Below are 14,111 nucleotides of genomic sequence, written 5' to 3'. Positions count from 1 at the left end.
AATAGTAGATGTCAATATGAGAATATTTTGGAATAAGAAAGAAAGAAGAGAGCAAATATCTCAAATGACAAAGATGTGAAGGCGGTAAGCTGATAAGCTTCAGACCGTTTGATGATGTTTTAGTGGAACACGATTCGTTGGCGCCCTCAGTAACAGCGGACAAGACAGCACGCAAGGTGAGCCCTGAAAGACTGGACCGGGATGTTGCCAGCTAGGATCCGATAGGGGTCACCAATCAGCCCCATCTTCCAAGGTTCCTACATGCACACGCGAGCTAGCGAAACAAATCCCACCAAATAGGGTCTTATCCGTTGGTAATCCGCTAAACCCTCAGGGGACAGGGGGGCTATTTTCAAGTAAATTCAGTATTTCTATCGCTGGAACTCACTCGATTTGTACAACCACACCCCAGAATTGACTTGACCGTCCGCCGCCTTTTCTTTTTCTAAGCAAAAAAATTAGTCGTCAGCCAATTCCCTTCACGATCAAACCCATCCCGAATATTAGAAATCTTATTAACCATGATAATCTTTTTTTCTTTTTCTTTTTTAGGTGACATGTCACATACGAATTAATCTTACATACCAAGGGGTAGGATCGTATCGTCGTCCACACGCACACATATGTACTGAGCGCCACCTCAACTGCAAAAGATGTACCCCGATCCGAATTTTGTGAGAACGTGATCCGGTCAGCTTTTTCATCATAAAATCGTTGAAGCGTTAGATTTCCCTCTCTCCACTTCCTTCCAATTTGCATGTTGAATACATATTTTCGACTCCTCGCTACAACCCAAATTCACAACCAGAACTAACCCTTTTCCATGCGAGATATGTAATAATTCTATGCGTAATTGTCACCACTTCTTACGGCTCTCCTGGCCAGATTGAATTGGCGAGTTCCCTCACTAGCTTTAGCTTCGCGATCATGTCTTCTCGTGTCACAGCGTTACCAAGATGGTGACTAGCGAAGCCACACTGCGGGCTAACACCGATTCGCTTGAGAGCTTCTTCGCGCGTCTGGCCAGCACCTCTCGCGATGATGTCGGCCGCTTGGAAAACTCTGTTGCGCGTCTCATTAATATCCTCAAGCTCGGGGAACTTGCTGGTGATGACACCCAAAACGACGTTCTTGTGCGGTGGTAGCTCCTTCAAAGGCTCGAAGTTGCCCGCTCGTTCCGTATCGTATTCTAGGAAATATGTGTCGACGCCAATGTCGTTGAAGAGTTTCGTGGCAATTCGATCGTATCCACCTTCCGAGAAATGCTTACTATAGGCGAAGTTTCCACGGCAGAGGTGGATTCCGACGTGCATATCGGCCGGACGCGACGAAATACAGTCATTGTATAACTTCAAGTACGAGTCGAGAATAACATCAGGATCTTCGCCGTCCGCTTTAAATCCAGCTATCATTTTCTCGTCACAGAAGTCTACAATCATAATCTAAGTCAGAACATGTCGGAGCCAATGGTGTAAACACTGCAAGCTCCACTCACACGCTAGATTTGGGTCGTCAATGGTGACGTTTCGGCAGCCGTTGTCGTACAGCAGCTGTAGCTCCTACAGTGTCACGTTAGCACCGGCGAATGATAAACGTCAACATAGCTACAATATATACCACACCACACCATGGAATGCGATCGAGAAGGCAAATAATTTAAGAATCTGACTTACTGTTTGATAGGCCTTGGCGATGTCGGCGAAGTATTCAGCATCGTTAGCATACACTTCCTTCGGGTAGGCTCTGCCTTTCTTATATCGCAGATGGTACCTTTTCTCTCGATACATCAGCAACTTATTAACCTTGGCCTTGACTTGAACCAGGCATAACGACGAGCAATGTCAATAAGGCATGACAGGAAGACATACCATTCCGGAGCGGCTAATGTTATCTTCAAATCCTTCACTCTATCGGCAGGAACTAATTTCTTGAGGTAATTCCAATCGGATAAATACGCACTTCCGACGTGCTTGATCTTACTGACGCAGACAATGGTCTCACCAGGCTTGTGACCCGTCTCGGCTAGAACGGAATATCAGTTCACTACCTAAGCTCAACACCTAAGATCGAACCAGCTCTCATTGCTAGGATAACAGGACTTACTGAACGCAGCAGTATCCGGGACATACATCCGGAACATCTCCCACTCTGGATTCTGAATCTCTTCAAATCCCTCGAGGTTAGGGAAGAAGGTTCCCCAGAATTGATGGCGACGGTATTCACCATCATTGATAGCGTGGAACCCGAGGTCTAGTTGGAGCTTGACAATCTCGTTGATGGCATTGTCCTCCAGGGAGTGGAGTTCAGTGTCCTTGGCAATGTCGAGGGCCTTCTTGTCATCAAGTTGAACACGCTTCTCGACTAATTCCTTTGGACGAAGTAAGGATCCCAAGTGCTCAGCACGGAAGGGAGGCCGTTGCTTGTTAGCCGGCATATTGAATATGATTCAAGGTTGAGATGACTACTTTAGGGACTCGATTTGGTTCACTCTTGTGATGAAAGATAGACAAGGACAGTAAACGGGTACGCGACACTTGTTTTACTCGACGGTCAAGAAGGGTATAAGAACTACAAGAACAATTGGAGAATAGAAGAACTAAGAAAACAAGTAGACGTCATCCCTTTTATCTACTCGTCTACCCCATTACAGGGTATATAAGTAGGTGGATGTGGGGATATGCTACCCCTCCGTGTCTATTGGATATTGGGTAAGAGGAGGGAAGGATATAGAGAGGAGGAAGATGTAAGGGTAGGGGGGGATAAGTATCGTGACTACCTATATCCGGGTAGCTCCTACCTTGGTACAGAAGAGAAAAAGGAGGGGAGAACATCAATCATCTGAGGGGCACAAGAGAATGTTCCCTTCGTATCAAGAGTACATGGTGTTTGCGTTTGATATTTCGATGTATACAGTTAATTGTAGTGAGAAAGAATATGGAAGCAATGTACATGAAGCTAGGTAGGTACTCAGTCACCATAGCGGGTTAATTTACTAGATATGGATTAGTGGGAACTTAAGATGCTCGGCTTATAAGAAAGCATTAAGAGTATGGGAAGTGACAGACGGCGTATTTAAAACGCGACTAAGACGGTCCCATCGTCGCCTCCTGATTCGATTTTCTTCATTGCCGTCCTTGGTTGCCCATAATTTCTCCATTTTCCCCACGGTACTTTCTATTCATTAAGCCTCATACCCCTGCTCACCCCCGCCTTTGTCAATGCTGACTTTACAACTTTCCAACCGCGGGACCGCACCCGAATGTCAACAATCCCAAGATTCCTTATTTCAGCTGTAACGTGTTGGTTCGTTTTACGTATATGTAGGTACCTAAGTATGTAAGGTATCATCATGTGTGATCACACGATACCAGAACCTTATTATTGAAGGTGCAGTGTCAATTGCATTGACCGCTTCTAACAATTTCAAGTTGACTAGAAAAGAGGATACGCCGGTTTTAAAAATTCGATGCACGATATCGCCAAGTCTCACGATAACAGTTACGCGATAGGAGTTATCTTGTGCAAGCCACCTCGGACTTTTTATGTTGGTACATATATATACTCCTCATATTATATGATGCCTAGGTAGGCAGGTCGTTAGTAAATGTATAGGTATTTTCGTGTGTTTTCGCTGTCTTCTCGGACATATTGAATTCAAGACACTTGCAGTACAGCCATGACGTTATGCAGGACATGATTAGCCTAGTTACAATTTAACCCACTAGCAATTAAAAGGAGGCATAACGTTTCCCCTAGGGCATATTCACTATACTCGTCGTATAGTATTACCTAGGTACCATTAATATTTAATACTTTCTTCGACTCCTCCCTCAATACGTAAGATTTCTTCAAGATTTGGAGTTTACCTAAAGGACGTGACATGGTGCTGTGAGGCGCTTCGTACCATGTTAATCTTTCCTTTGGATCGGGAATTCTTTTGGCAGATCAGAACCCGGATCCTCCAAAAATGATATTACCTACATCCTCAATACGGCGTTTAAGAATCGGGTAGTGTATCTTACGCATCTATAGGTATCCAATAGAAATATCTGTTTTGACGTTAGCATGATAGAAACTTGGGTAATTAAAAGTTCCGTATTACATGTATGTAGTTTGGTTCTCCAAATATTTTATCTTGCGACCCTTTTTCCCTTGCAATTTCTATGAGAGAATAAAAGAATAAAACATGAATATACGGCGTAAGCTAAACCTATAAGGGATTTCTAGCGGGGGATATTGTTATACATGTACCTAGGTGTTCAGCCCCACGCGCCCCTAAGTTCATGGATGTATCAGTCGGATCCACTTGACCGATTCGCCGACCGTATCATCTACATCCAAATTCAAACATCATCATAGGAGAGACCTATCAATATCAACTTCAGCTTACACACCAAAGTATCATATTTCCTGGATTATCTTGCAACGTCGGGATGAAATTGGATCAAAATTTAGGGCTACTTATCTCTTGAGATTATTCGCCGCGACTTTAAACACCACCTACGTAATCTATTCACGTACCTAGGTATCCAAAGCAACAATAAGCACAATGGATCGTATACCTCCAGAAGTATTGTTACACATCTTCGAATTCCTAGATGATCCAGCTCCATCACAAGTTCGGCTACATGACCAACCAAGTGATGACTTGTTAAATGTTGAGTCTCCATTCTCGCAGAAACTCAAGACAGCATCCTTCGTTTGCAGGGCTTGGCGATCTTTGGTACTTCCTAGCTTATTCCGTCATATACTATGGCGACCCAAGATGTCATCACTCAGGGCATTTACGCTAAATCCTATACCTCTTCTACGGTTCCTAGAGGAAAATAGGCTTGATCGTGGGGTCACTACTTTCACTATGGTTGTGGATTTCGTGGATAAGGATGCCGATGTTAGGCACATCACTCCCGAGATACGTACCGTCGACCTTGAATGGTTATGGGATCAACTTTTCTCAGTCATTGACCCCCTGAGATTTACTATCATCGCTCCTCCGACAACACTCGCTGCGTTTATGTCTAGGATGCTCTTTCTAGATGATGCTTGGTCGTTCAGTATCCCGTATCACATCCTCTCACTCGCCAGGACGAAAAGGGGGCCTACACGTGACAAGTCAAATGAGCATACGGAATCACATCTATTAGATTATCAAGCCTCAATTGCCGAGTACGATACTGCTAGAGCATCCCAACCATCATTGGCGAGTCCTTCGACGACTACCACCACTTCCTCTTCATTTCGTTATAGGAAAGCTCCGGCCTGTCCACTCTTCACTGCGCGATCTTGGACATCCATCCTTCTTAATGAGGGTTCATCTACCAAAGTCTATAGAACCTACGAATTCTTCCTACGGCGACCACCATCTATGCTCGGGGCACTCCTAGGCTGCGAAGAACATCCCAACGATGCCCCTCTCATACCACCTACCATTGTTGACTTTAACTATATCGCTATCTTTCCTTTATCATCCCACTTTGAGGTGCTCCTACAACATCCACCTAAGCTGGATCGCTTCTTCGTACAATTGACACCACGACCTGGGAACCCAATTCTAGAAAACGAAGAAGAAATGAAACACATCGACCCGGCGGACCTCTGGATGGAGCGCAACACATCCTATAGTTCGCTAATGCGCGAGCTGACCTTTGCGACCGACCCCGACGAGCAACAACAGCAACCAAACGCCGGAAATTGGGCAAACCTTCGCATCTTCGAGAGCGGTGATGCTGCCGACAAAGAAGCCTGGGAGATGGCCGTTGATTTCGTAAAGCACAGTGGGGTTAAAGGATGGAAAGTGGAGAGGGAGGGTGTGTTCGTCAAGCATGACGATGAAGGGAATGGTCCTAATATGGATCGGGAAATCGATGGTCATGTTGGGATTATGAATTTACTTGACGGTCCGATCTTGTTAGTATAGCATTTTCTTACTTTTGGATGACTTTCTCCAATGTCCAATTATCATACCCCTTATAATCCCATGTCTTGAGACAACCCTTAGGACTAAGGAACTGGATGCCTGCACTCTTAGCATATGGAGTATTCGTTCGTGGTATCCCGAAATGACCTGATATATACGAACATCTTGCTAACGAGACATAAGTCAGGGGTCGCTAAGGCGATTTGCCTTCAACGGCGTCGCTCATTTACCTTTCTCAAGCTTATGGCTATATACGCAGGACATTGATCCACCCGCCACTGATGACCAAGATCTATGAACGATTACGCTAGCAATGCATTGGCTTATACGTAGCCGAAAGGAACTCCGTGGTGCTGCTACCCAGGTAGTGCTGAACAAGTACCTCTACCGCACATACCACCTTCATTGGGGATAGAACCATTCAGGAATACTTATGTACCTTAGACCTAAGTCGGCATTTCGTACATATTAGGTAATCTACTCCGAGTTGCCATGTACAACATTACTGTAGACACGATTCTTAAAGTTGGTTGTAAATTCTTGGTATGCTAACTTCAATCACCTACGATATTTACGTATTTTAATAGGCCTGTATTAAGATGCCATTGAACTGGTAATACAATGTCATCCTCTATATCCCCCTTGATTCTCGAAATGGCAGGCATCTGTTGTAGGTCCAAGCCAATCCACCAGTTCCCATAGCATGTCTGCGTGGGAAATAGACAAGCGATGCTCGTCGGTACTTCTAAACCGATGCACTCCACCATTACCTAGCCTAACACCAGGTCCTAAATCAAATACGCCGAGTAACGCCTGTAGTAGTATGGTGACTAGATAATAATAGCATCCATACCGCCAATATCTAGGATAACCAACCAAGTAACACAAGATCCTCGTAGATCCAACACGGATGATTCAAATCCCCAATGTCTATCGTCGCTCTAACACGGCCACCCTTGTAATATGGCCGATCGATGAGTCCGTATATCCATAACCCCGACTCCTCTAAGATTCCATGTATGCATTTAGAGAAAAGGGGGAGGCCGTTAAACACAAAGGAGAACGAATGGGTACATCGTAGAAGGTAAAAGGAAATTTCAATTCGAAACTTTCTAATCCAACCGATCCCCATCCTTATCACTATCCTCGCTACTCCAGTCGACAGGACCTGCCACATCTACTGCAGCCTTTCGTTCCGCATCTTCCGTCATCTCTCGCCATGTACTCCAGCTCAACATCAGGAAGGCAACGACAATCATACATCCTCCACCAATAGCCGCTGCACTCATACTCTGACCCGTGATAAGCCAGTCGGCAATTGCCACGATGAAAATTGTTAGAAGTGCTGCCACCGAGCTTAGAACAGGGCTTGTCAGAGATATTAAGACCAAGAAACTACCCGCGAATGTTGCGTTCATAATAACTGAAACGAATAGGTAGAAGGCTGCTTCACCCGTTGGTAATTCGAATGTCTCCCATCCTAGTACGTGCAATATGGGTAGAGGGAACCATAATACCGATAAAGTAAAGGTACCAATGCAGCTGCCAAAGGCGTTGGCGAAGATCATACCTCGCGTTGCCGACGTTCCTTCAGGGGGACACGCCCATCTCTTGTACATGACTTCGTACAGACCATACAGCACACTTCCCGCACCGATAATCATATTACCCAGGAACCGTGCGCTAGCCTCGGTATTGGCTTCGTCGCCCGTTCCTTCTCCCCTCGAGTCTCCATACGCAACAATCAAAACACCGGCGATCGCTATTAGGACCGCAATGGATTTGTCGACGCGTAGCTTCTCCTTAAGCAAGGGCACACTAAAGGCGTAGGCAAAGAAAGCCGAACAATTGTATATGGCCGTTAAGTCGCTGGGGCTCGTCATATTAACAGCGACATACCAGCTCAAACCGGCTATCGTCAGGGCCGAAGTAATGAAAGCGGTAGTGCGGATAAGGTAAGGCCAGGGACTGCGCTGTATAACGTGGCGCGGGATATCGAGTTCCTGCTGGGCAACCATGTGCGCAGTGGAACGCAATAGATAGACGTGTCGGCGCCAGAAAGTTGGCCACGGTACGTTCCATTTCTGAATACGCAATATCAATAACTGAGCGGGCCATAACAGCGCCCATGAGCCGTGTGTTAAGTACAGCATACAGTAGGCTTTATCCCAGCCAAGTTCGTGCTGTACATAACGACCCAATTCAGTTTGCACACAGAATGATATGAGTGAAACGACGAGGAATATGGCAGCGTAGGTGTATTTCTTACGCGCAGCCATGCGCGCTTGGGTATCGGGAGATCGTGATCGCATCGTGGATTGTCGTGAGAAGGTAGGTCTTGTGCCGATGGAGGAAGGGGTAGAAACGGGAATAGGGAGGGGAGAAGTCGGGCGTGAATTGTTATACCGTGCTCTGCCACGGCCATCTTCGTCATCGGACTTTTTAAGTAATGGTGTGACGGAGCGGCCGTCAGTGGGGCGGAAGAAAGTAGGTCTCTTAGGATCCGGCATGGTGCTATCGTCGTCGTCTTCCGAGTTTTCGGAGTAATCTATATCAAATCGACGGGGACTACGTAGTCGACTAATATCGGAACGTTCGTCGTCCTCTTGTACGAAGGATAACCGTCTATCGAAATTGGGTGTTCTACCACCGACGGTATCGGTGCCGCTACCGATGTAGTCTTCAACACTAGATCCGTAGGAACTAGCCGACAGCGGCGACGGCTCGGCTTTAGAATATTGTGATGTCGGTTTTAAGCGAGCCGGTATGCTAGATAAGCGGGTATTATTTGAATTCGAGATCGAATTGGGTTTTGATTTGGAAGACATAGACGGAGAAAAGAAGAAAAGAAGAAAAGAAGAAAAGAAGAAAAGGAAAAGAAGAGAAAAATAGTAACGAGTGATTAGGTGAGAAGTATATTATACTAGGTAACTATACCCAATCCCAACGTTGGAATAGGTGAGTGGACAGACGATGGGAAGAATAATAATGTAAATGTATGTAAGTGTATGCAAATGTAGAATCGGATATCCTATCTAAGAACAGTTTCAAATCTTAGATACGAACCGGTGTAAGTGGTGTAGGTACGGTTACGTAGGTAATGCAGCGAAAAGATCCGAAAGTGACAATATAGTAGGGGGTTTAGGGTGTTAAGAGAGAGACTAAGGGTCAGGTGATTCTATTCGTTCAAAGTAACACACATGAAGACATTCCCGTATGCATAGCCAATGCGAGTTGGTAAGAAAAGTAAAGTAGAAAGTATAAGAAATTCGTCAAATGACACCCAAGCAGGTGGTATTTCATACTGGTTGGTTCACTAAGGGGCACGCTAACGAAAAATACCCCTGTTCAAATGTTTTGTGCTTATCGATTAATGCATTATTTACCTAAGTACCTAGGTATCCCCTTTCTGCTCTTTAAAGCTTGCCAAGGAAGGTTATGAAGATCATCAGGGCGGGTCCAATATGGGGGCAAGAGCGTACCGTATTATTGTGTCCTTATGTGTGGGGGTTTCATTGGTTGGTAAGTCCACTTTTAGGTTGCCGTAATGCGGGGCTACAGCTTACCAGTCATAACGGGGACAAGGTTAGTTGACCAATAAACTTGGAATTAATGTAGTACAGTCTGCCGTATTACCGGTAATAATTAATAACTGATGTTCTAAAATGGATCTCAGTTTTAGCATTCTTCGTGTCGCATTTGCTTCGCTATATTTTTTCACTTTTATTATTCTAGTCAGGTGTCAGCAAACCGGTCAGCCTCAAATGCTGCGTGATCATATTCTACAACTCATGTGGTGCCACTACATTATCATCACTCTTGAACACTCTTAAAAATGCATTGATCTACCTGCGTCTCGCTAAAGCTTGCAGTGACAACCATCCATGGATATAAAACATGCCTACTTTGCATTCGCCCCAAAAAGTGCCTCCCGCGTATCATACGTGTACACGAGGTCCTTATGCCAATAATTAGGCGCATCCGCCTTCGCGATTAGCCATGCCTCGTCAAGTGCCTGTACAACATCCTCCGGAAGCGGTCCCTTCTCTAAATTATCGAGGTTGCTCACGAGTTGGTCGTGCGAGCTGATACCAATCAAGATGCCATCGTTTCCGTCTTTAATCTTGAGTTGACTATGATGTACCACCCATCGAAGCGCAGTCTCGATCAATGTCAAGCCCGGATGTTTCTCAATCGCTTTCTCGATAGTCTGTAACGCCTGAAACGTACTCTCTTTGAAATATCGGTTGCGGTAGTTGGTACCCGTGCTACTCTTGGTGCTGAAACGACTGAAGTCGCCTGGATCGATATCCACGCTCTTGATCTTGCCGCTGAACAAACCACCTGCAATAGGATTGTATACTACGATGTCCAGCCCGTATCGCCGACAAGCCGGAATCAACTCCGCATCGATACCCCGAGTAATAGCATTATACATGCCTTGATATACTGTTGGTCGTACCCAACCGTTATGCTTGCAAGTTAATACTACCTCAGCTACCTCGGCCGCCGTAAAATTCGAGATACCGAATCGCACGAATTTGCCCGCCTTGTGTAACTTGTCTACTGCCTCGAGCGTTTCAGCAAAGGGTGTCGCGCGGTCAGCTGCATGAAGGTACATGAGCTACAAATAGCATACATCAGTATAAAGACGAGAACCTAGAAAGAGTAGGTGAGAAAATCGGAATTGGGTAGACTCACATCCACACTATCCGTCCCGAGCTCTTTGAGACTTGTTTCCAAACTCTCGACAACCTTGGCAGCCTGATATCCACCGGCTTCGGCAGGATATTTGAACTTAGTGGCCAACGTCAGCCCGCGCTCTTTCCACTTCGTCTCGCGAGTGAAGGCTTCCTGTTGACCCCCGATATAGACACGTGCCGTGTCAATCTCATTATAGCCTCGAGCTTGAAAGGTATCTAGAACCTTGTTGAACTCGTTGATATCGGTAATACGAGCGCCCGCCGATACATCTGGTCCAAAGGTCATGAGACCTAGGATGATGCGATTTCGCGGTGCAGAAGCGATTAGAGGCATGTTGAGGATTGTCTATTCTTATGCAGACAAGTTACAAGGTTTGGGTTGAACAATTCTATGAAGACAACTCGGTCTACGCCTAGGAATTTATATTGTATTCGATTTCGAGTCTCGATCGCCGATTGGGAGGAGTTAAGAGAAGAGCGGGGAAGGTAACAGCATCCACGTACGGGATAGTAAGTTGACGTGCTTTTTACAGGCACCGCCGGTTCCTCGTAGATACCCACGGTAGTATCCATCCAGGTACCGTCCTATCCCTATTTATTTTCATTGAACCCCCACTACAATCCACGGCAAGCGGGGTTACATACGATTAGCTAAGGTATGAGGTGACTCACGCAAGTTACAGGCGTATGCTGGAGAGATCAATTACGTACCTAGGTAGGTGGATGTACCTATGAAGTGCCCTACAGTATGAAGTAGGTACATGTAGGTAATGCACTTAGAAACGGAGATCGTGGGTAATTCGCCTATCGCCTAACGCCTAGTATCATTAGCTTGTCCTCTGTTCGGGGACCTATTCGCCCGGATTGCCCTCCTAGCAGGTACTATTAAAATACAAACATGAATTGTGCAAGCAGAATATTAATAATCGCAAGTCAACCTGCTGGCGACTTCAATACATTACCCCATTAGGGGGAATCTACCTCGATGATTGGTTCAGGCGCGATATCAATCGACAAATATTTGGTATCCAATCAAGCTTTGGAGAGTGGGTGGGTATATGTATGTAATGATAGATATTAGGTACAAGTATGACAAGATTTGTGAGATCTGATATGTATGACAAGCCCAAGATTACTGGCTGGAGACTATTTTGCAGCTCCCTTATTCAATAGGAAATGCACGAATTCATTCTTCCCCCCATCCATTGCCCACCTTAAAGGGGTACGACGTTCGTCATCCACCGCATTGATAGGAGACCCTCCTTCTAGGAGAACATCAAAGATGGCCACATTGTTTCCCATAGCAACAACATGGATTGGTAAGGCACCGTAATACCCTGGCGAGGGCAAAGCTACATCAGCACCATGTGACAAAAGAAGCTTGACAAGTTCCAAGTGAGATTTAGACGTTGCTCGACAGAGAGGTGTTTCGCCTTTAGAGATGAGGTTAGCGTCCGCTCCGGCGTCTAAGAGAACCTTCGTGATTTCCAGAGATCCTTGAGATATGGCATAATGAAGAGCAGTCTGGCTGTTCTTGTCCTTCTTATCAACTACGGCGCCACGGTCGCATAGGAGCTTTGTCACCTCCGTGTTTCCTTGGGTGACCGCTCCAAATAAAGGAGTCCATCCATTGTTATCGGTTACGTCGAAATCGGCACCATAATCCAACAGTTCTCGAACCCGATCAAAACACTCAAATGAGACAGCCTCGTGTAGAGGTGTACGTCCTCTTTTGTTCCTAAAACTCTGATCCGCTCCGTGGGCTAGCAGGATTCGAACGGTGTTGATATTTCCCATTTCATCGGAGGGGGCTTTAGTCGCTGCATGATGGAGAGCGGTGTTCCTTTGCCAATCTTTAGCGTTCACAAGGGCGCCGAACTCCAGCATCAAGGTTATCAGAGAATCCGGCATCTCGTTCATGACAGCCCGGATTAGCGGAGTCCGCCCATTTTCATCCAACGTCTGAAGATTTGCGCCTGCGACGACTAGTGCTGTAACGATCGACGCCGATATTCCCGCAGCTGTCTTGTTATCAGAAGCAAGCGACGCCTCTACTTCACCCAAAGCTTGATGGATCGGTACACTACCGGAGTGTTCGAGCGGTGTGTTCGGGCTAACCTTAGCTGAGAGGCTCTTATGGACTGCGCTATGATCGCGTTTGGAGATAGCTTCGTGTAACTTACGAACAAATTTATGTCCTCTCTCACGAGTATGTTTCCTCTTGGGTCGGTATTTGACGAGTAGATGTCGCACGTCTGGTTGGGCTGAAACTTTACGCAGCTCGATCGCTACTAAAGGTTGTAACCCTGATGGTCCGGTTATCCTCTCAAACGGACGGCATATCGCGGAATTTGAATCGACCAGTTGAATGGTTGCCCCAAACAAACTTCCCCTTAGGTACGTTTCGTGTTAGCAAAATAGTGCGTCCCAATAGAATGCGACAGTGAACTAATAGATATTACCTTTGAAGACAATCGACCATAAGACACAAGGAAGATCGATTCCTCCGCAGACCGAATCTAGCATCTATGAGAAAGTCTTGTAAAACCGGAACGAGTTTCGAAGAAGCAAGAGGGTCTCCCCATTTGTGATATCGACGTAGGCGAGTAATTTCGTGGTCAACGTCAAGGAGAATTTCGGATATTGAATGTAGAATGACTTCAAAACAAGGCTCAAGTTCTTCAACTTGGTCATGTGTTGAGTCAGATCCCAAAGGCCCTATAGGTGTTGAGAGTGCTCCTAAATTCGTCAGAACTTCCTTTGCCGTTAGGCATTCTGCGGCCATAGGTAGTAAACTAGCTTGGCTCAGTTCGGCGGATTTCCCCAAGTCGATGAGAAGGTTGGCGATGGTTCCGCAAGCATGTTCAACGCTCCCTACAAGCTTTTGAAGTGAGACAGATTTAGCCATTGTGATCTCTTGTATCGTTCAATTAGGAATCCCTTCCATAGATTTTTACAGTCAACGAACGCCAAGAGATAAAACAGCCTACTCAACATGAGTATAGTGGTAAAAGTGAGATCCAAATCCAGCACAATAGAATAAAAGAAAACAGAAACTCAAACCGAGAAAGTCTTGTTAACCTTCTAACCAAGTCAAAGCAAACATTTATCAGATACTTGAAAAGTCGAGGGAGGTCAACACTAATTGATCACCCTGCTCTCTAGTTGTTAAGCAATAGACCAGGTATAACTAGGGAAGGGATCGCAAGTAATATGTGATGACAATATGTCGGTAACTAATAAGCAAATGAATGCCCTTGTTGAAGATGGGAAAAAGCAAAATCAGGGGATGCTTGAAGAATTATGTCGAATGGGGTTAATAGCAACGCCACCAGATAGAAGGGACGATCAATATTGGTCGAGATTGTTAATGATATTTTGCTTTTTTTCGTTTTTATTTCTTGTGAATTAAGGTTATGGAGGTAATTACATATGTAATCAATCATGTTGAATTACCAACATCTAATTGCACATTGTTGTTTAGTTTAAAG

General features: G+C 45.4%; 5 protein-coding genes across 5 annotated transcripts; 1 reads left to right on the top strand and 4 right to left on the bottom strand.

The window, feature by feature from the left end:
• Positions 1 to 262: 262 nt before the first annotated feature.
• Positions 263 to 3,068, bottom strand: F4822DRAFT_388262 (5-methyltetrahydropteroyltriglutamate-homocysteine methyltransferase). Its single transcript, XM_051456872.1, has 5 exons — positions 2,104 to 3,068; positions 1,869 to 2,022; positions 1,674 to 1,770; positions 1,496 to 1,559; positions 263 to 1,429 (listed from the first exon to the last, which is right to left on the bottom strand). The coding sequence occupies exons 1-5, from the start codon at positions 2,432 to 2,434 to the stop codon at positions 867 to 869; spliced, it is 1,209 nt and encodes a 402-aa protein (XP_051320231.1). The 5' UTR covers positions 2,435 to 3,068; the 3' UTR covers positions 263 to 866.
• A 1,251-nt stretch (positions 3,069 to 4,319) lies between these two features.
• On the top strand, positions 4,320 to 6,414 carry F4822DRAFT_388256 (uncharacterized protein). Its single transcript, XM_051456871.1, has 2 exons — positions 4,320 to 5,907; positions 6,105 to 6,414. Exons 1-2 carry the CDS (start codon positions 4,550 to 4,552, stop codon positions 6,112 to 6,114), a joined length of 1,368 nt encoding a protein of 455 aa, XP_051320230.1. The 5' UTR covers positions 4,320 to 4,549; the 3' UTR covers positions 6,115 to 6,414.
• F4822DRAFT_388254 (uncharacterized protein) lies at positions 6,379 to 9,164 on the bottom strand. The gene has a single exon (XM_051456870.1). It carries the CDS (start codon positions 8,743 to 8,745, stop codon positions 7,030 to 7,032), a length of 1,716 nt encoding a protein of 571 aa, XP_051320229.1. The 5' UTR covers positions 8,746 to 9,164; the 3' UTR covers positions 6,379 to 7,029.
• Positions 9,165 to 9,784: 620 nt separating this feature from the next.
• Positions 9,785 to 11,360, bottom strand: F4822DRAFT_48035 (aflatoxin B1 aldehyde reductase member 2). Its single transcript, XM_051463546.1, has 2 exons — positions 10,619 to 11,360; positions 9,785 to 10,541 (listed from the first exon to the last, which is right to left on the bottom strand). The coding sequence occupies exons 1-2, from the start codon at positions 10,952 to 10,954 to the stop codon at positions 9,819 to 9,821; spliced, it is 1,059 nt and encodes a 352-aa protein (XP_051320228.1). The 5' UTR covers positions 10,955 to 11,360; the 3' UTR covers positions 9,785 to 9,818.
• A 406-nt stretch (positions 11,361 to 11,766) lies between these two features.
• On the bottom strand, positions 11,767 to 13,528 carry F4822DRAFT_424931 (ankyrin repeat-containing domain protein; the record flags this gene model as incomplete). The annotated part of the gene is made up of 2 exons (XM_051460247.1): positions 11,767 to 13,012; positions 13,083 to 13,528. The coding sequence occupies 2 exons, from the start codon at positions 13,526 to 13,528 to the stop codon at positions 11,767 to 11,769; spliced, it is 1,692 nt and encodes a 563-aa protein (XP_051320227.1).
• Between the last annotated feature and the right edge of the window lie 583 nt (positions 13,529 to 14,111).

This window comes from Hypoxylon trugodes, assembly GCF_022578975.1.
Source record: "Hypoxylon trugodes strain CBS 135444 unplaced genomic scaffold F4822scaffold_1, whole genome shotgun sequence".
Taxonomy (NCBI): domain Eukaryota; kingdom Fungi; phylum Ascomycota; class Sordariomycetes; order Xylariales; family Hypoxylaceae; genus Hypoxylon; species Hypoxylon trugodes.
Note: the sequence above shows the minus strand (reverse complement) of the source record. Positions and strands in the feature narration are given on the sequence as shown.

Coding starts and splice junctions, on each gene's coding strand:
- F4822DRAFT_388256 (XM_051456871.1), top strand. CDS start 4,550: ATGGATCGTATACCTCCAGAAGTATTGTTACACATCTTCGAATTCCTA.
- F4822DRAFT_388254 (XM_051456870.1), bottom strand. CDS start 8,745: ATGTCTTCCAAATCAAAACCCAATTCGATCTCGAATTCAAATAATACC.
- F4822DRAFT_48035 (XM_051463546.1), bottom strand. CDS start 10,954: ATGCCTCTAATCGCTTCTGCACCGCGAAATCGCATCATCCTAGGTCTC. Junction 10,542..10,618: donor TCGGGACGGATAGTGTGGAT/GTGAGTCTACCC, acceptor TGCTATTTGTAG/CTCATGTACCTTCATGCAGC.
- F4822DRAFT_388262 (XM_051456872.1), bottom strand. CDS start 2,434: ATGCCGGCTAACAAGCAACGGCCTCCCTTCCGTGCTGAGCACTTGGGA. Junction 1,771..1,868: donor ACATTAGCCGCTCCGGAATG/GTATGTCTTCCT, acceptor TCGAGAGAAAAG/GTACCATCTGCGATATAAGA. Junction 1,430..1,495: donor TGACGACCCAAATCTAGCGT/GTGAGTGGAGCT, acceptor TTATGATTGTAG/ACTTCTGTGACGAGAAAATG.